Here is a 19661-nt window from a genome sequence, read left to right as displayed (position 1 = left end):
TTCTTTAAAACTGCCAAGTAATTACTCCCAATTCAAAACTTCTTTCTTTTTGGGGGCAGGATCTGGCAAAATGACGAAGGCCAAATGAGAGTGACAGACGACAGTTTGAGGTTAACACTAAATTTGGGATCTTATTCAGACTTAGTATTTACGGGCCTGTTCTTGTCCTCTCTGGTGGTGAGAATATTAAATTCAAATCCCCATACTCCCGAATCTGTAAATACAATAAAATCTTGGATCTTCGGCTTGTTTGCTGGGAAGGAAAGGGGTAATACAGGGAAAGTGCGTTGAAGGCCAGCTGGTTATGCAGAGTTACACTAGTTTCTAAAACCTCGCATGTTGGAAGGCTAGATTGCGTCCTAGTTTTTCAGTTTTTAAAAATTTTGCTTACTATACGAAACAGGGTTGTAGCTTTACAAAAGTGCTGCAAGCAAGCGCTCTGACACTGGAGAATGCAAATTCCCATTCGAGTCCTTGCAAAGTGCCTTTAGCTGACTGCTTACTGGGAGACTGAATTCCTCTGAACTTCCTTGTGTTCTGTGCACCCTGGGCCTATACTACTAGGTCTTGACACTTGCATTTTATGATTTGTCACTGAAACCACAACACACATTAAGTGGACACACAAACAGATCTTTCTGTTACCAGAAAATCACCATGATCACTAAGGTCAGGAGAAAACGGGCAAACTCAAAAACAAGTCCTCTGGGAGTTATCGTGATTACCTTGTTGATTGGCCTCCATGGACGACTGCTTACAGTCCTGTGCATAGTGTCCGCTTACACCACAATTGTAACAGGACACGTTCCCGTTCTTCTTGGGCCCTGAACCATTGGTGTTGGCAACTACATTAGGTGCTGGGTACACAGGGTAGAATCTCCCAAATCCTGCCATCTGTTGGATGCCATAGTTGGCTTGGCTCCCCATGACTGGGTCATGCATCAGTCCATTTGCATATGGCGTCTGAGGCAAAAAGAAAGGAAGTTGGTTTCCATTGCTCTGATGTGCTTGGTTGAGGTAGCTGCCGTTGCAAATGGACGGCAGAGTAAAGAAGGATGGGACTCGGTACATTGGTCCGGGCATCGGATTAGGATAATAGTAACTGTTGAGCTGAAGGTTCCCACTGGTCCCACAGCTACACCTTCGCCCACAAGAACCACAAGGACCGGAGCCCATCTGCTGCGGCGGCAATATTGTCCCATTAGCGTTCGTATTGCCCACAGCACTGATGTAGGATGTGCTGTCACTCTGAGCAGTGCTGTGTGTCAAAGCGGGGCTTGGACTCGGGGCAGGGCCTGGGGTGTGGGTGGGAACTGCAGGAGGAACAGTCGGCTGGACCTGGCTGAGGCCTGCGCTCGCAGGCTGAGTGGAAGCTGCTGCCGTGTTTAGCACATTGGAACTCTGGTTGGGTAACACACCGGCAGCAAGGGGTGAGCCTGGTAAAGGGTAGGAAGCTGGTGGCTGTGCAGCTGAGAGGCCTGCTGCTGGGAGAACTACCTTCACATTGGTAGGCTGAGGGAGTGTTCCTGTGTTTCCCTCAACTTGAGGCACCATTTGATTTAGTCCTACCACTTGGGATGCAGGTTTTGTGATGGGGTCTGTGGTAGCAACAGGCGATCCTGGAAAACTACCTGGGTTATGGACAGGAATGAAGGCAGTGTTTGGTGATCCGACGTTCAGACTCCCAGCTGACTGCTGTGGGACGTTAACGGTGCAGCTCTCAGAAGATCCCTGTGGTGGTGGTAATTTTAGCCTCTGAATTGTTAGGTGCAAAGCAGGAGTACTACTATGTTGAAGGAAAGTTGACGGAATAGGTAAAGGGGAAGCCAGTAATTCAAGATGCTTTTCTGATTCTCCAGTAGAAGCTGCTGGCCCAAGTATTCCAACAGGGGTTGAATTTGCGGACTCTCTAATTGCAGAAATAGCCACAGGACTAGGAACCAGCATCCCTATTGTTTTGCCATCCACGGATTTGGGTGGAGGAACAACCACCTCAGGCTTTGGGGCACCATTGTGCACGACACAGTGTAAAGTTGGCATAAAAGAAATATGCTGATACTTGGGGAAGTTCAAGGGATCTTCCAAGAGGCTTCCATTCTCATTTCCTAGTGAAGCAATCTGAACAGGAGGCTTGACAGTGACAGTCTGGTTGACAGAACCATAACCCGTAAACCTGGTTGTTGCTGGATTCCCAGAGTCCTCAGAATTGCTGTCTGTATCTAGGGGAAAAAAATGTGAATAGACAGGAACACAAGTGTAAGTTCCATCTTTCTTTCTAGAAACAAAAAATATTAACTAAAATTAACTCTGAAGTTTGGAACTGGGATAGACGTGACCCTCTGTCATGTTTCCTGACTGCCCAATCTGATCTTCTTTTGACTTCCGGCTTTCTACGGATCATCGACATATCCACGCATCATTTACAAAACACAGGAAGATAAGCAAAATGAAACAAAAGGTTAACTGAGACTGAACGAAGCACAGTATAGGACACAGATTTACTCAGTCCCACCTTGACACTGAGACAAGTATGACGTCCTTTTAACTTTAAACAACTTTGGCAATCCACTTGGTTTACATTCTACACTGCCAAACTCAAGTTCTCCGTCTTTGTCTCAGATAAATGATAAATTTAAAGGATTTCATCAAGACTATATTTAAATCAAACATCTAGAGGAAGGGGATGGAAAAGAGATTGTTTTTAGAATGGAATAAACATGCTTAGTCTTAAAGATTTCAACAGGGGAAAGAAAATTTAAAACCAGTATTACCATCATAAAACCAGTGTACAGAACACAAGGAACAAGGCAAATACGAGCCCCCAGCCATCATTCCAAAATCCAAAGAGCAGAGCGGCAGGTGTGAAATCACACTGCATTTGGTTTCGCTACCACATCGCTCTTACACTTGTATCCAGAAATAACTTCAATCTAGACTTCCTTTTGAGATTCTTGACTTTTGGTATAAAGAGGGCACAAGATAACACCTAATTCACAACGTGTAAAAATCATAAACCCACATACTGCATTGGTGTATACACAGACCATCCAATTAAAGGTCGCATCTATTTTTAAACATGTCTGCTCATAAACATAAGTTAATTGTATTACGTATGTACTTAAGATGTTTATTTATTAAGGTAACTGATTACATACAGTTTAAAATGTTCAACTTTCTTGAAAGAGACTACTAAAATCAGACTCGTCTTCTTGGAGAAAGATTAAGCAGAAATCTACTTACTGCCATAGTTATTAACGCAACTTTTAATAATTTATATTAGAAATTAAATTAATGAGCAAATGGTTCTAGGATAAACTTCCCCTAGTTGGGATATTTCTTGCTGAACTTTGCAAAACAAAAAGTATCCAAAGTTTTATGATTTATTTAAAGCACTATACCTGTACCATCATACCAGTGCAGGGTCAAAGTTTAATATTTAATTCCAAAAGAAGCTGGAACATTTTTCGGATGTCTAATTAAATTTCTATACGAATGGGGCTTTGTTGAAATCTTAAGTCATAGTGCAGGGTTCTATGATTTTAAATGGTTCCAAATGGTTTCCTGACCATTTTAAGGACTCAACTAGTTATTTAGAAATAAGTGTCATCCTTTTTTGCACTTACTTAGAAAAGTATAAAATCTTAAAAAGAACACAACAGTAACAAAACCCACCACAAGCAAGAACAACAGTAACAACAAAGTCACGTGCTTTTCAAAGCAACCTTTTCATGCACTCAACATTCTAAAAATGGCTAAAGCCCTCTATCAAAGTGGATATTTTAGCTGTTTTCAGCAAGTCCTAAATGATCCTTTTATTTAGGGAAGGCTCATTAAGTCACTTAATAACTGAGTCATATTAAAAACTCCTCCAGAGACCCACCATCCCATGCTATGTGACAACAGGCTGCTGCAAAGTTCCCTCAAGTGTACAGCAGTATTTGAAAACCTGTGACATGGAGGCCAGATCTGCACTGTTAGCTACAGAGCCACAGAGTTATTCGTGCATCCTACAGGATCAACCATAATATGTGAAATGAGCTGTGCTCAAAGCCTGTCTTTTCTGGGTAAGGCATATAAATTCTCATTTAGCTTTCACAACAGCTCTGTGAGAGGTTACTTCCATTTTTTTCTCTCATGGGGGAATTGCAGATCAGAAACATGGTGCTCCTCAGGTGAGGAGAGCTGGCAGTGCAGTCACTACATTTGGCATGACTACAAGATACAAAGCAGACTGGCTTTAATTGTACGTGATGTAGCAACACAACTGCCACAGCTCCAAACATGACCTGATAATTTAACACAGAAGCTGAGGCTCAGAAGAGCTCAGACTGCACCCAAAGAAACTACACGTGGCTGAAGTGTTGTGCTAAGATCACTATATGAAGGTGACACAATAGAAACAATTTGATTCTGCCCAGCATGGGTGCACCTATGTCCAAGTGTTACCAGCCGGATGCTGTTATCATGTGTAAAGAACTCCATCCTCATTCAACACACACATTCCCCAGGAAATCGTACTTCCTGGATGACAGAGGAGGGATCCCAAAAATCTTCTCCTTCATAAAAGCAGTAAGAACACTGGTGGAAATTTCAAAATCAACTTTTTCAGAAAAATGGAAATTAACTAATGGCATGCAACAACCTGAATCTAAGTAAGAACGGCAAGCCTTGTGATATTTTAATTTGCCCTAATCCCATCCTCCTTTCTCTAGCTCTAAGGCAGCCTTGAAAACTAACAGTCCTTTGGGGCTCTGCACAAAGGGGAAGACATGAGACACACAGAAAACACGCAGCTAACGGGCAGATGTAAATCCTACCTTATCAGCAATTACATTAAATGTAAATGGCTTACACAGTCCACTCCAATCAAGGAGCAGAGAGTGGCAGAATGAAAAAAAAAAAAAAAAGACCCAACTATATATATGTTGTCTATAAGAGATGCACCCAAGATTCAGAGACTCAAGTAAGTTAAACCTAAAAGGTAAAACGATGGAAAAAGAGACATCACACAAGCAGTGTCCAAGAAAGCTGGAGTGGTTATTAGTAGAGATAAAGAGGATATTTTATAATGATAAAAGCATCAATCTATCAGGAAGACAGAAAAATTATAAACACATATGTACCTAACAATATACATATTTTCGATCTTTCTACACTAACTCTACATTTTGTTACAACTTTCTTTTTTTGATTTAATTTCGTATGCAGTGAGTAAATTTAAAATCAACACTGCTGAGAACTGCTAAGGAATTGGTTGTAAAATACCCTTTATAACAATTTTAAATCCATAATAACACTTATAGGAACATAAAACTGCTTATATTTGAGTTTGATTTTTAAGAGGCAATACACATTTCCCACCACCATTCCCCAGCTCCGCTCACGTCCCACCCCCACCACCAAACAGCAAACCTCTGTCTTTCTCTTCTTCACTCTCAAAGCTTTCTCTTCCATCATGTCGTGGGCTAGATGGAGAACTGTAACTCTCTGAAGATGTTTCTCCACACGTATCATGTCCAGATCCAATGTCCAAATTCACATCTAAAAAGAACAACTCCATTTTTAAAAAATCAGGCCATGGAGTTAAATTACTTTCTGAATTAAATCATTAGAAATTAGTTGCAGCTGTAAATATGTTTTCAGTTTTCCTACAACCACTTAAAAAGTTTGTCCTTGGCCCAGGTGAAAATTCTTTATTAAACCATAATTTTAATTGAAAATAATTGATAAATACATTCTTAAACCAATGGTATAAAGAAACAAGTCAATCTAATTGACTTTAAGAAACTGGTAGACTCTCATGCTGGAAGACTTCCATAAGGATGGCCTGCAAAGAAGTGGGAAGATCTTCCATGTTCTCTGAGCCTCCGCTCTTGGGCAGAGATTGGCTTGAGAAGGAGACAAGTTAGGAGACTGCTGCCGCCAAAGGAAAGAAAAAGGTAGGTAAATATAACTGTGGCAAAGGAAATGCTTGCCTCTATGGCTGAATTATATTGCTTCAATTAACTCCATTAACATCTCAGAATTGCTTAATTCAGAGACTGCTTTACATCAATGCAAGATAAAAATATATTAGGATCTGACATGGCAACTCAATGCCTACTGATATAATAAGTATGATGCTAAGTATATTTAGGCAACAGGTATTTGAAAGAAAAACAACCTTTCTTACCTTTCACAGAACCATCATGGACATGCTGAGGAGTGGAGAGTCTAATGCCATTTATTCTGCTACTCAGTCTGTTGTCATTGTTCTTAATTTTCTCCCTAAACCAAATGTATACATGTTACCTACATTTTCTAAGGTTCTCTACAAATCAAATTAAATACCAAACCAAAACCCATTGCCACTGCATCAATTTCGACTCATAGCAACCCTACAGGACAGAGTAGAACTACTCCATAGGGTTTCCAAGGGGCGCCTGGTGGATTCAAATTGCTGACCTTTTGGTTAACAGCTGTAGCGCTTAACCACTATGTCACCAGGTTTCCAAATTAAGTACAGTATTAGCAAAATTACCCTCAAAAAATTTGTTTTATAATTAAAACTTTTTAGCAAGGTATAATTCAATACAAGATTCACTCTTTTTAGTGTACAGTTCTGAGAGTTTTACCCTTCCAAACAGAATATGCTATTTGACAACAGCTTTATCACCTGTACACGTTAATATTTTGAATTAAAGGAATAAAGTCTAGAATAAAAGTATAAAGAAAACTAATGGAAAGATGCTATTTATATACAAAGTAAACATGTCCACAATAAAATATGACGTGATATTGTCTTTCCTTACCAACCTCTACTGGATGCACCAAATTGAACCTACTTTTCTATTTGTGGCTTTCCCTTCTTCTTATTTTTTGAAGATAAGCTCCATTTGTCGGCTGAATGCTGGAAGAAAGAATAAAAAGAAATCAGATGAAGCTAATCCATGGTCATGCAGGCATCCTCTTGTTCTGATAACAAACCGAAAATGCAACATTCCCAGTCGTATATGCTAATACATTTTTATTTCCAACCTATTTTGAAGTCATCTACCTGAGCCATTAAATTTTGCATTTTCTGTGACAATACTAATCATGAGAAATATTCCTATTTTGTTTTTAAAATGGACCTGTATCCTTTCTTCTGATCACAATACTAAACACAATGAAGTGACTGGCACAGGTTACAGGTTTATTAGTATTCTCTAAAAGCGCAGGTGAGTAAAACTGTCAACACATATGTTCTTTGTTAACTTTATAAAGGGGGAAAAATCACATGGGTTTTGAAAATAAGTCACCAAATAAGTACGACTGAGACAACTTACAATTTCTCGAAATATACTTTAATGCTTTAGATTAAGACACATTCCAGGAAGGGTTAACATTTGATCTGAGCCCTGACCAAAGATAAAATTAGGTTAACAAATCTATCTTCTAGACAGAGGAAGAAAGCTCTCTTCATACCAGCGACGGTATCATTTCCCCTTATCTGTACTGCCATATTATATTAACATACTTGAGAACATTCTACTCTCTGCACCCAAATCATAAGAAAGCAAGTATTTCCCAATTACATGCAGGAATGCCAGTCAATTGGCCCAACTACTCATGAAAGTAGGTCAGCTTTAAAATTCACAGCACCAATAGCAAGGTAGTGACTGAAATGTAAACAACTATTTCAAAAGCAAGAAAATTTGTATTACCAAGTTAATGTGCCCCCTAGTTAGAATGAACATTTTAGGTGTCATACGAAAGTATACCTGGAAACCCTGGTGGCGTACTGCTTAAGTGCTATGCCTGCTAACCAAAGGTTGGCAGTTTGAATCCACCAGAAGCTCCTTGGAAACTCTATGGGGCAGTTCTACTCTGTCCTATGTGGCTGATATGAGTCCGAATCGACTCGACGGCAATGGGTTTGGTTTTTGTTTTTTATTAAAGCATACTAACTTTACATGAACGATAAAAGTAATCTAAAAAAAAAAACCAGTGCTGTTGAGTCGATTCCGACTTAATCTATACAATTTTTCAGTTCTCAGAAAAGCTTAGATCATATAAAGCAGTTTAAAATCTAACACCTGAACATTCCTTCGTTTCTTCCTGCCAGATATACTACCTGAGAGAGTATTTATAGAACTCAATTCTCTTGTAAGTAGCAATATTTTAACCATGTGACAACAAAAAAACTTTTTAAAAACCCTATACCTGGTCAGCTAAGGTCACACAGTGCTCTGGGTGCTGTATGGCTGTATAGCTTTGCTTCCTCCAATCCACAATCCCATTCTGTTCAGAATACTGCATGGTAAGCCCATCCATTGGAGAGCAACTCGTACCAACAGTGCTATCAAAAGAAAGGTTTATATGGCTTTAAAGTATGAAAATAGGTCCTCAACAATCTAAACTGTTACATTATGCAGTGGAGAAGCTATAGTCACCCTTTATTCAATGTATCATTTTTTTTTTTACAGAATGCCTAGAAATAGCTCTAAAGGAAAAAGAAATGTATATACTCTGGGAAATAAACCAGATCCAGATAATGGAGTTAAGGGATGTGGACCTGAAAATAATCATGCTTAATGTGCTCAAAGGATAAAAAAAAGGTTGAGCATTTTAGAAGTACAATGGAATATACAAAAAGAACCAGATATAATTCTAGAACAGTAAAAATAAACTGAAATTAACAACTTACTGGGTGGAAAATAGATGAAGAAAATTAGTGAAGAGGAAATTTGATCAGAAGAAAATAGACATACGCACTGAGAGAAAAAAACAGATGGAAAAAAGAGTGTAAAAGGTATGTTGGACATGGTGAAAATCTACATACATCCAATGACTTGGAGTCTCAGGAGGAAGAGAGAGAATCAGGCAGATGCAGCCTCTGAAGAGAAAGTGACTGGACTTTTCTCAAGCCAAAGATATCAAGCTACAATTTTAAGAAACAGAATTAATTCCAAAAAAAATTATAAACCATTATCACAGGAAAACTGATGAAAACCAGACAATGAAAAAAATGTCTTAAAAGCAATCAAAGGAAAAAAAATTATTACCTTCAAAGGAACAACAATGAGTGACAGAAACAACAGAAGGCAGATATGTTAAGTTTGAGTGTCCCCCAGAAGCAGAGTCTGGAATGACACAGTTCACTTGGGAGGTGATACCAGGAAGCAAGAGCAAAGGTGTAGGGAGAGTAAGAAAGGAAAGAAAGAAAAACCAACAGGAGGATCCATTAGGGAAGTTGCCACTATAAGCAACAGAGGTTCAAAACTGCTGGGGCCTTCCAAAACTATCTACCCAAAGGACAGGAAGCTAGAGCTCCCCATCAGTTTAGAGCTGACCCTGGGCAGGTGAAACCCCTTTCACTTCTGGACAATGCTCGAGGGCCATGCAGAATCAAAAAGGCCCTGAGGCAGAACATGTAAGACTTGTGTCCCAAGCTTGAGGTGGGATGGCACTATCAGGAGGCGAGTGTGATCCCACACAAACCGTCTACTGCATCTGCAGCAGAAATCTGAGGTAAGCCGAGAGGATATAACACAAGGGAGCAAAGCACTAGGCCAAAAGTCTGTGAAATAATAGTTTCAAAGCACTAACAGAAAGTAACTGCCAACCTAGAATCCTACACCCAACAAAAGCATCTTTAAAAAATACAGGCAAAATAAACATTTTTTTCAGACAAAAACCAAGTGGACTTATTGCTGGCAGATGTGACTACAGGAAATACTAATACATCAGTTAGAAGGAAAACAATCACAGATGAATGCTTAGAAATACCAGAAGGAACAACTAGAAATCATACAAAGTCAACAGTTAGAAATCCAAAAGATAAACAAGATTTCAGAAATGGACAGTGTCATAGAAGGGCTGAGGAGCAGGTCTGAAACAATGGAAGACAGGATTAGTGAAATTAAAGACAAACACTTGCATACAACTCTGTTTGAGGAAAAACAAGGAAAAAGAATGAAGAAAAATGAAGAACCCCTGAGAATTATGTCAGATGCAATCAAAAGCAAAAATCAGAGTGATCGAAGTTCCAGAACAGGGAGAGAAAACGGAAAAAAACAGAGATCACTAAAGAATTGCTGACAGAAAACTTCCCTAATATCATGAATGATCAGAAGCTGACCACCCAAGAAGCTCAATGAACCCCATATAGGATAGACCCCAAAAGAAAAACACCAAGGCATATATATCATAATCACACTCACTAAAACCAAAGACAAAGAAAAAATCCTGTGAGCAGCTTGAGAAAAACAAAAAGTCACATACAGAGGAGAAACAATAAGACTAAACTCTGATTATTCAGCAGAAACCATGCAGGTAAGAAGGCAATGGGATAACATATAAAAAATCTTGAAAGAAAAAATTGCCAACCAAGAATAATATATCCTGCAAAACTTTCATTCAAATATGACGGTGAAATCTGGACATTCCCAGTTAAAAAGAAATATGGGGAATATGTAAAAACCAAACTAAACTTTTAAGAATTATTAAAGGGAGTCCTTTGGTCTGAGGACAAACAACATTAGACCACAGCCTGAATCGAGGACGTAAGATTGTACCAGTCAGATACCAAACTAGGAAATGAACTCTCAAGGACTATCCAAAACCAAAACAATTGCAACATGGAACCAGAGAGGTAAATCTGTAAATGACAACAACGTCAGAACAATAAAGAGAATAAACGGTACAGGCATAGAACTTTCTAATGGAGAGGAAGGAAAGGCGATACCAAGTAATAATATACTGGTTCAAACCTAGAAAGATAAGAGTAAATTTCAAGGTAATCATAAAGAAAGTTAACAAACCTACTCAACAAAATGAAGAAGAAAAACAAAGTCTCAATAAAAATAAAATCTACAAAAAAAAATAATGAAAAAGAACCCACAAACAAAAGGAACTCAGCACAGAAGAGTGAGAGGAACAAGGAAGACGTTAGCACCACAAAAAAAAAAGGTACTACAAAATGACAGCAATAAACTCATACCTATCAACAATTACATTGAATGTAAATGGTTTAAACGCACCCATAAAGAGACACAGAGTGACAGAATGGATTAAAAAACAGGATCAATCAATATGCTGTCTACAAGAGACACACCTTAGAAACAAACACGTAAATTAAAGATCAAAGGATGGAAAAAATATGTTATCAAGCAAATAACTACCAAAAAAGACAAGAAGCGGCAATACCAATCTCAGATATGATAGACTTTAAAACAAAATCCACCATAAAAGACAAAGAAGGGCACTATATAATGATTAAAAGGACAATCCATCATGAAGACTTAACCATAATAAACATCTATGCACCCAATGGCAGTGCTCCAAAATACATAAAACAAACTCTAACAGCACTGGAGAGAGAGTTGCACAATAATAGTAGGATACTTCAACACACCACTCTCAGTAAAGAACAGAGTATCTATAAAGAAACTCAACAGAGCTAAAGAGCACAATCAGCCAACTTGATCTTATAGAACACTCCACCCAAAAGCTGCAAAGTACACATTCTTTTCCAGCGCACATGGAATGTTCTCCAGAAGTGACCACATCTTAGGCCACAGAGCAACCCTCAACAAAATCCAAAACACAGAGATAACACAAAGTATCTTCTCTGACTACAACGCCATCAAAGCAGAAATTAACAACAGGAAGAGTAAGGAAAAAAAATTCAATTACATGGAAACTGAGCAACACTCTGCTTAAAAACCACTGCGTAATAGAAGAAATCAAAGATGGAATCAAAAATTTCCTAGAATCAAACAAGAATGAAAACACATCATACAAAAACCTTTGGGACAAAGCAAAGGCAGTCCTCAGAGGTCAATTTATAGCACTAGATACACACATCAAAAAAGAAGGGACAAAATCAAAACATTATTTATACAACTTGAACAAATAAAAAGAGAACAGCAAAGGAGGCCCATAGCCACCAGAAGAAAGGAAATAATAAAGATTGGAGCAGAAATAAATGAAATAGAGAATAGAAAAATAGAAAGAATCAACAAAACCAAAAGTTGGCTCTTTGAAAGGATCAACAAAATCGACAAACCACTGGCCAAATAGACAAAAGAAAAACAGGAGAGAATGCAAATAATCCAAATAAGAAATGAAAAGGGGGACATTACAACAGATCCAACTGAAATAAAAAGGATCATAACAGAGTATTACTAAAAATTATACTCCAACAAATTTGAAAACCTAGAGGAAATGGACAAATTTCTAGAGACACATTACCTACCCAAACTAACACAAAATGACGGTGAAAATCTGAACAGACCCGTAACGAGGAGAGACTGAAAAGGTAATTAAAAAAACTCCCAACCAAAAAAAAGCCCTGGCCCAAATGGCTTTACTGGAGAATTCCTCCAAACATTCAGAGAAGAGCTTACACCAGTACTACTCAAACTATTTCAGAATGTAGAAAAGGCAGCGATACTTCCAAATTCCTTCTATGGAGCCAGCATAACCCTGATACCAAAGCCAGGCAAAGACACCACTAAAAAAGAAAATTACAGACCAGTATCTCTCTCTCATAAATATAGATGCAAATATTCTCAACAAAATTCTAGCCAACAGAATTCAGCACCATATCAAAAAAATAATACACCATGACCAAGCAGGATTCATACCAGGTATGCAAGGATGGTTCAACACTAGAAAATCAATCAATGTAATCCACCACGTAAATAAAAGGAAAGAGTCATATGATCACCTCAATCAATGCAGAAAAGGCATTCAACCAAGTCCAACACCCATTCCTGATAAAAACTCTCAATAAAAAAGGTACAGAACGGAAATGTCTCAACATAATATAGGACATCTACGTAAAATCAATGGCCAACAACATTCTCAATGGAGAGAGGCTGAAAACACTCCCCTTGAGAACAGAAATGAGACAAGGATGCCCTTTATCACCACTCCTATTTAACAGTGTTGGAAGTCTTGGCTAGAGAAATAAGGCAAGAAACACAAATAAAGGGCATACAAATTGGTAACGAAGAAGTTAAACTATCCCTATTTGTGGATGATATACTATACTTAGAAAATCCAAAAGAGTCCACAAGAAAACTACTGGAACTAACAGAAAGATTCACCACAGTAGCAGGATACAAGATAAACATACAGTAATCAGTTGGATTCCTATACACCAATAAAGAGAATGATGAAAAGGAAATCAGGAAAACAATACCATTTATAATAGCCCTTAATAAATTAAAATACTTGGGAATAAATCTAACCAGGAACGTAAAAGACCTATACAAAGAAAACTACAAAACAGTACTGCAAGAAACCAAAAGAGATCTACGTAAATGGAAAAACATACCATGCTCATGGATAGGTAGACTCAACATTGTGAAAATGACAATTGTACCCAAAGGCATTTACAAATACAATGTAATACCGATCCGAATACCAAAAATATTCTTTAAAGAGATGGAAAAATTTATCATTAACTTTATATGGAAAGGAAGAGGCCCCGGATAAGTCAAGCACTAAAGAAGCAGAAGAATAAAGTAGGAGGACTCGCACTACCTGACCTCAGAATGTACTACACAGCTACGGTAGTCAAAACAGCCTGGTACGGGTACAACGACAGATACATTGACCGATGGGAACAGAACTGAGAACCCAGACGTAAATCCATCCACCTATGGTTCCCTGATCTTCAACAAGGGCCCAAAGTCCATCAAATGCGGAGAAGACAGTCTTTTTTAACAAATGGTGCTGGCAAAACTGGAAGTTCGCATGCAAAAAAAAAAAAAAGAAACAGGACCCATACCTCACATCATATAGAAAACTAACTCGAAATGGATCAAAGACCTAATTATAAAGCCAAAAACTATGAAGTTCATAGAAGAAAAAATAGCATCAACACTAGAGGCCCTAATACACAGCATTAACAGGATATAAATCACAACCAACAACACACAAGCTCCAGAGGATAAGCTAGATAACTTGGATCTTCTAGAAATTAAACACTTATGCTCATCAAAAGACTTCACCAAAAGAGTAAAAACAGAACCTACGGGCTGGGAAAAATTTTTGGCTATTACAAATCAGACAAAGGTTTAATCTCTAAAATCTACAAGAAAATCCAACACCTCTGTAACAAACAAACAAACAAAAATCAACTAAAAAATGGGCAAAGGAAATGAAGAGACACTTCAAAGGAGACATTCAAGCAGCGAAGAGACACATGAGGAAATGCTCAGGATCTCTAGCCATCAGAGAAATGCAAATAAAAACCACAACGAGATACCATCTCACCCCAGCATTACCAGCACGGTCAATAAAACAGAAAATAACAAATGTTGGATAGGCTGTGGGGGAGATCAGAACTCTTATGCAGTGCTGGTGAGAATGCAAAATGATACAACCATTTTGGAAAACGGTATGGCACTTCTTTAGAAAGCTAGAAATAGAAATACCATATGATCCAGCAATCACACTCCTAGAAATACATCTTAGAGGAATAAGAGTTGTCACACAAATAGATATATGTACACCCATGTTCATTCCAACACTGTTCACAAGAGCAAAAAGATGGAAACAACCTAGTTGCCCATCAACAGCTCAATAGATAAACAAACTGTGGTAATACACACAATGGAGTATTATGCAATGCTAAAGAACAACGATGAACCTGGGAAGCATCTCGTAACATGGATGCATCTGGAGGACATTATGCTGAGTGAAGTAAGTCGATCACAAAAGGATGAATATTCTAAGAGACTACTACTGTAAAAACTCATGAAAAGGTTTACATACAAAAAGAAATAATATTTGATGGTTACGAGGGAGGGGAGGGGTGGGGATGGAAAAACACTTAATAGATAATAGATAAGCAGTAACTTTGGTGAAGGGTAAGACAGTACACAATACTGGGCAAGCCAGCACAGCCTGCATAAGGCAAGGCCATCAGAGCTCCATAGACACATCCAAACTCCCTGAGGGACCAAACTGCTAGGCTGGGGGCTGTGGGACCATGGTCTCGGGAACATCTAGCTCAACTGACATAAGAAAGTTTAGAAATAAAATGTACTACATTGTACTCTGGTTGAGTAGTGTCTGGGGTCTTAAAAGTCTGTGAGCGGCCATCTAGGATACTCCACTGGTCTCACCGCTTTGGGAGCAAGAGGAATGAAGAGAATTAAGGACACAAGGCAAAGATTAGTCCCAAGGACTAATGGATCACATCCGACACGACCTGCACCAGACTGAGTCCAGTACAACTAGATGGTGCCCAGCTACCACCACTGACTGCTCTGACAGGGATCACAATAGAGGGTCCTAGACAGAGCTGGAGAAAAATGGATCACAAAATTTTAACTCAAACAGGAAGACCAGACTTGCTGGCCTGACAGAGATTTGGAGAAACCCTGAGAGTAAGGCCACCGGACACCCTTTCAGCTCAGTAATGAAGTCACTCCTGAGGTTCACCCTTCAGCCAAAGATTGAACAGGCCCATGGAAAAAAACAAGACTAAAGGGGCATACCAGCCCTGGGGTAGGGACTGGAAGGTAGGAGGGAACAGGAAAGCTAGTAACAGGGAACCCAGGGTTGAGAAGGGAGAGTGTTGACATGTCGTGGGGTTGTTAACCAATGCCGTATAACAATGTGTGTATTAAGTGTTTGATGAGAAAGTAGTTTGTTCTGTAAACCTTCATCTAAAGTTCAATAAAGAAAAAAAGAAATACCAGAAGGAACGAAGAGCAATGGAATGGGTAAAACCTAAGTGATTACTGAAAAAAAGGTTTCATGGGGCTTAAAATATACATAGAATTAAAATACATGACAGCTATGATTTATAAGTCAGGAGGAGATAAATGTAGTTATAGTGATTTAAGGTCCTCAGATTTCTGGGAAGCGATACAAACACAAATTAAGATTAGATTTTAATAAATCAAAGATGCATTAACAGAATCTCCACGGTAACCACTAGAAAAACAGAAAATCAATGTATATGAAGGCTTACAGAAGAGAAAAACAGAATAAAAAGTAATCTGAAAGGAGAGAAAAGGAAACACAGAAAAGGTGGGACAAACAAAGCAAACAGCAAAATGCTAGAATTATACCCAAATATATCAGTAATTAAATGTGACACTGATTTTAAAATGCATAAAGATGTTTATGTTTTAGAAATTAGATACCCACTTCACAACGGGACTTTTCCCAGTATGTTTCTTGTGGATGACGGTGTGCTGTAAGACATCTAGAGGAGGGGAAAAGCAGTTAATTTGTTATCTTATACTAAAGGCTTCAGCAAAAACTCAACAGGATGATGCTACCACTTATGTAATCAGGCAAAACGACTCTGCTAACACAATCGTAATAGATTGTGTTCAGCACTTTTAAGCATTTAACATTTCTCAACACAGAAAATTTCTATAAAAAGTTTTCAAAAAAAAAAAAACAAGCTGTTGAATTTCCTTAAATATCCTCTCAAATGTGTTCCACCTTGAGAGCAAATCAATCTTGTCCAAAACTATTAAAGTCTAATATATGCATGCCAGTGCAAATCCACAACTTCGAATTTTGGGTAGGACTTTATTTTAAACCATTAAAAAAGTGAAGTGTCTCCAATATTCAAAACATGCATATCTATTAATATAAAAAGCAAAATAGGAACCCAATTCCCAGATTTTGCTACATATGCTTTTTTAAAAACAAAATATAACAGATAAAACAGAAGGCCTTCATTTCATTTCACTTTCTACATAAGTTAACTATTAACAAGACCCTTGAACTTTGCTGAAGCATGCTTTTATTTTTATTACCTATATATGTGCTTATAAATATAGTGTTGACACGTTTCAGTACAGTATTTTTATACAAATAATGCATATATTATATACATTCTTGTCAAGCATGCAAACCCCTACCCGCACCATTTTCATAAGCACACTATGTGACACGTTGTTTGGGCGTGTTATTTCCACGTATGGGTTATTTACAAAAATTATGGCATATACTATAAATATCCTTTTTTAATTGCCACCTACCATGATCACACCACGACTTATTTAGAGCTTTACTAACATTTAAAACACTTAAGGTTATTTCCAGCTATCTACTGTGAGAACCACATCCATATCCCTTTGAGGCCATGCACAACAATTTTTAAAGTAGAACGGAGGGACAGCAGCATAAAATATCTCCTACTTTACTACACAGTGCCAAATTTCTTTCCAAAAACAGTTGTAACAATTTATACTTCCATAAGCAGTGAATGAGAGTTCCATTACTGATCACTCTTGATAATAAGACCTTAAAATTTTTTGCCCATCTACTGAGTATGAAATGACAACTCAGCTATTTTAATTTGCATTTTTCTGATTCCTAGCAAGGACGAACAGTTTAATGGCCATTCAAGTTTCTTCTTCTATGAATTGCCCGCTTACGTCTTTAGTCCATATTTCTTTCGGGTTGATTTTCTCGTTGATTTACAGGAGGATCTTTCTATAGTCTAGATGTGGTCTTTTAACTGTAAATATGCTGCAAATATCATCTCCCATTCTGTAGCTTGACTTCTAACTATATGATTTCTTCTGTCATATGAAAATCCTAATTTAGATTAGTAAGATTTCCACTATGATCATGCTCTGCCTTGTTTAAGAAATCCTTCTCTCCCCAGATACCTTATATTTTCTTCTCAAGGTTTAAGTTTTATATTCTACATATAAGTTGTTATTCATATGCAATTTGGGGGGATGGTGAGTAGGGATAACATACATTTTTTTTCATATGGAAAGCCAAATGTGCCAACACCATTTATTGAGTATTTCATTCTTTCTCCATTTATCTGTAATGCTACCTCTGTCATATTCCAGGTTCTCGTATGTCTGTTTCTTGGCTCCTTAATCTGTCCAGTGGTCTATTTGCCTATCCCTGCGCCAATATCCGGCAGAATGACTTCTTCAAGTGAATCAGCATTTACCTTCTTCCTGACTTGAAGCTTCTGAGCTGTCTTCTTTTAAGTGTTCTAATATCTTGGAAGTCTTCAGAGAGGATTGTAAGTTATCTGCAGGAAGGTATTCAATACTATTAACTTCTTAAGAAAATCAAAATAGAGTCAAATAAAGATAATGATTATTTTTCCCCCAGGGAAGATGAGAGTGGAAGGTTAGTAGTAAGGAGAACATTTCTACTAGTTAGACCCTTTAGGAAAACCAGCTGACTCAGCACAAAACACTGGACTCATGGAGTGAGCTCTCCCCAGAAGAACCAGGTAGCCCAGGGAAGTCACCTCAGAGTTGTTTGCTCATGGGTGAAATGAGGGTGATGGACTACATCGTGCTTCTCAAACAATCTGTGGTGGAGAAGAGGCATTGTTTTTGTTTGTTTTTTAATTTCCAATTTGTTGTGGACTGTAACTTTTGTAAAATACAATAATAATGCTGTGGCAATGTCAAATTATTATAAAAGTCTCTTAGTGTCTATTCTCAACTTCTGTTCTTTTATTACAGGCCAGTGACAACAATTTGTGGACCAGCACTGATCCACAGAACACATTAGACAGCACTAAATGACCCCTCCACTAAAATACAGACTGGTATGATTCCTAAGTTCAACATTTTAAGTTATTTAGGAGTTTAATCAATTTTCACTCTGTGTTAGTTGTGAGAATATGGTGTATTACTCTCTTTCCCAGGTGAACAAAAAGGTAGAGCTGTCAATTTCTCAAAAACAGTATGTGCAGATGAACTCTGACAACACTGTGTTCACTGGTGAAACAGCTCGGACATGCGTGAACACTATCCTGACAAGATTTTCCACAATCCCAGATCACATACTTCGACGCAGAATATTATAGCAATTTGACACTTAAAACACAAAATCTACCAACCTCTAAAGCATCGCATGCTGTCAAGCTCTCAAAATGAGTTTTCTATTGTTTGTATATAAACTACTCACTTGTGTGAGTTTTCCTGGGCAGCCTGTTAATCTCAACTAAAAGTATAACTTTTGCTTCAATGCCATTTTAGAATTAAGAACTGCAGACATTTTTTAATAGATATTCATTAAAAAGTATTCACACTTGGTTCAGGGAGAAAGCACTGACTTAAATCTATATATCTCTAGGATAATCAGGATTCTTTCTTAAACAAAAAAACTACTGCCACTATTCAGGCATAAATTTAACCATGGAGCTGTTCACTTTGCCTCAGTCAACTAGTTATGAAGAGTCATAAATTTTAATTCTAATTGCTAATAACCTGTTTAAAATATTTAAGGCATATATACACAATAAAAAAGAATTTATAAATTTAATTCAACATGTTATAATATCCAACTGTATTATTTTTCATATTTCTTTCCCCCACCTCAAATTGAGAAAATATGCATTTTCATCCCCCTTTAGGTGAAGTCAAATACGATTTTGTTGAAAGCAGAAAGGATTTAAAGAAAAAAGAAGTTCTTTGCTATAGTGGCTGTATTTAAAGATAGGAGAAATTCTCCTAAAGCACACATCGATTTTATTGGCAAAATACTTCTTAAAAAGGAAGGCTGGAAGAGGTGTGCACAAAGCTAAGCACAGGCAGACTGGGCAAATGTTATGACGCCAGGGCAAAGCTGAACTATGGAAACCTAAGAAAAACTGGGAAAGCTTCACAATGGAGGTGGTATTTCAGCTGGGTCTTAAAACAAATGTGATTTCAACAGGCTGTGACAGAAGG

At 37.9% G+C, this 19661-nt stretch overlaps 1 protein-coding gene across 1 annotated transcript in view; it reads right to left on the bottom strand.

Annotated features, from left to right (window-relative positions):
- ZCCHC2 (zinc finger CCHC-type containing 2) overlaps positions 1–19661 on the bottom strand; it is a 57217-nt gene that overhangs the window by 2298 nt on the left and 35258 nt on the right. Inside the window, exons 7-13 of the mRNA XM_049900469.1 lie at positions 17921–18004; positions 16138–16195; positions 8185–8320; positions 6825–6889; positions 6173–6267; positions 5413–5541; positions 726–2219 (exon numbers count right to left, since the gene is read on the bottom strand). Coding sequence (XP_049756426.1) covers positions 726–2219; positions 5413–5541; positions 6173–6267; positions 6825–6889; positions 8185–8320; positions 16138–16195; positions 17921–18004 — 2061 coding nt within the window. The remainder of the gene's footprint in view (positions 1–725; positions 2220–5412; positions 5542–6172; positions 6268–6824; positions 6890–8184; positions 8321–16137; positions 16196–17920; positions 18005–19661) is intronic.

Source organism: Elephas maximus, chromosome 11 (genome assembly GCF_024166365.1).
Source record: "Elephas maximus indicus isolate mEleMax1 chromosome 11, mEleMax1 primary haplotype, whole genome shotgun sequence".
Taxonomy (NCBI): Eukaryota; Metazoa; Chordata; class Mammalia; order Proboscidea; family Elephantidae; genus Elephas; species Elephas maximus.
This window is presented reverse-complemented; position numbering and strand designations above follow the sequence as displayed.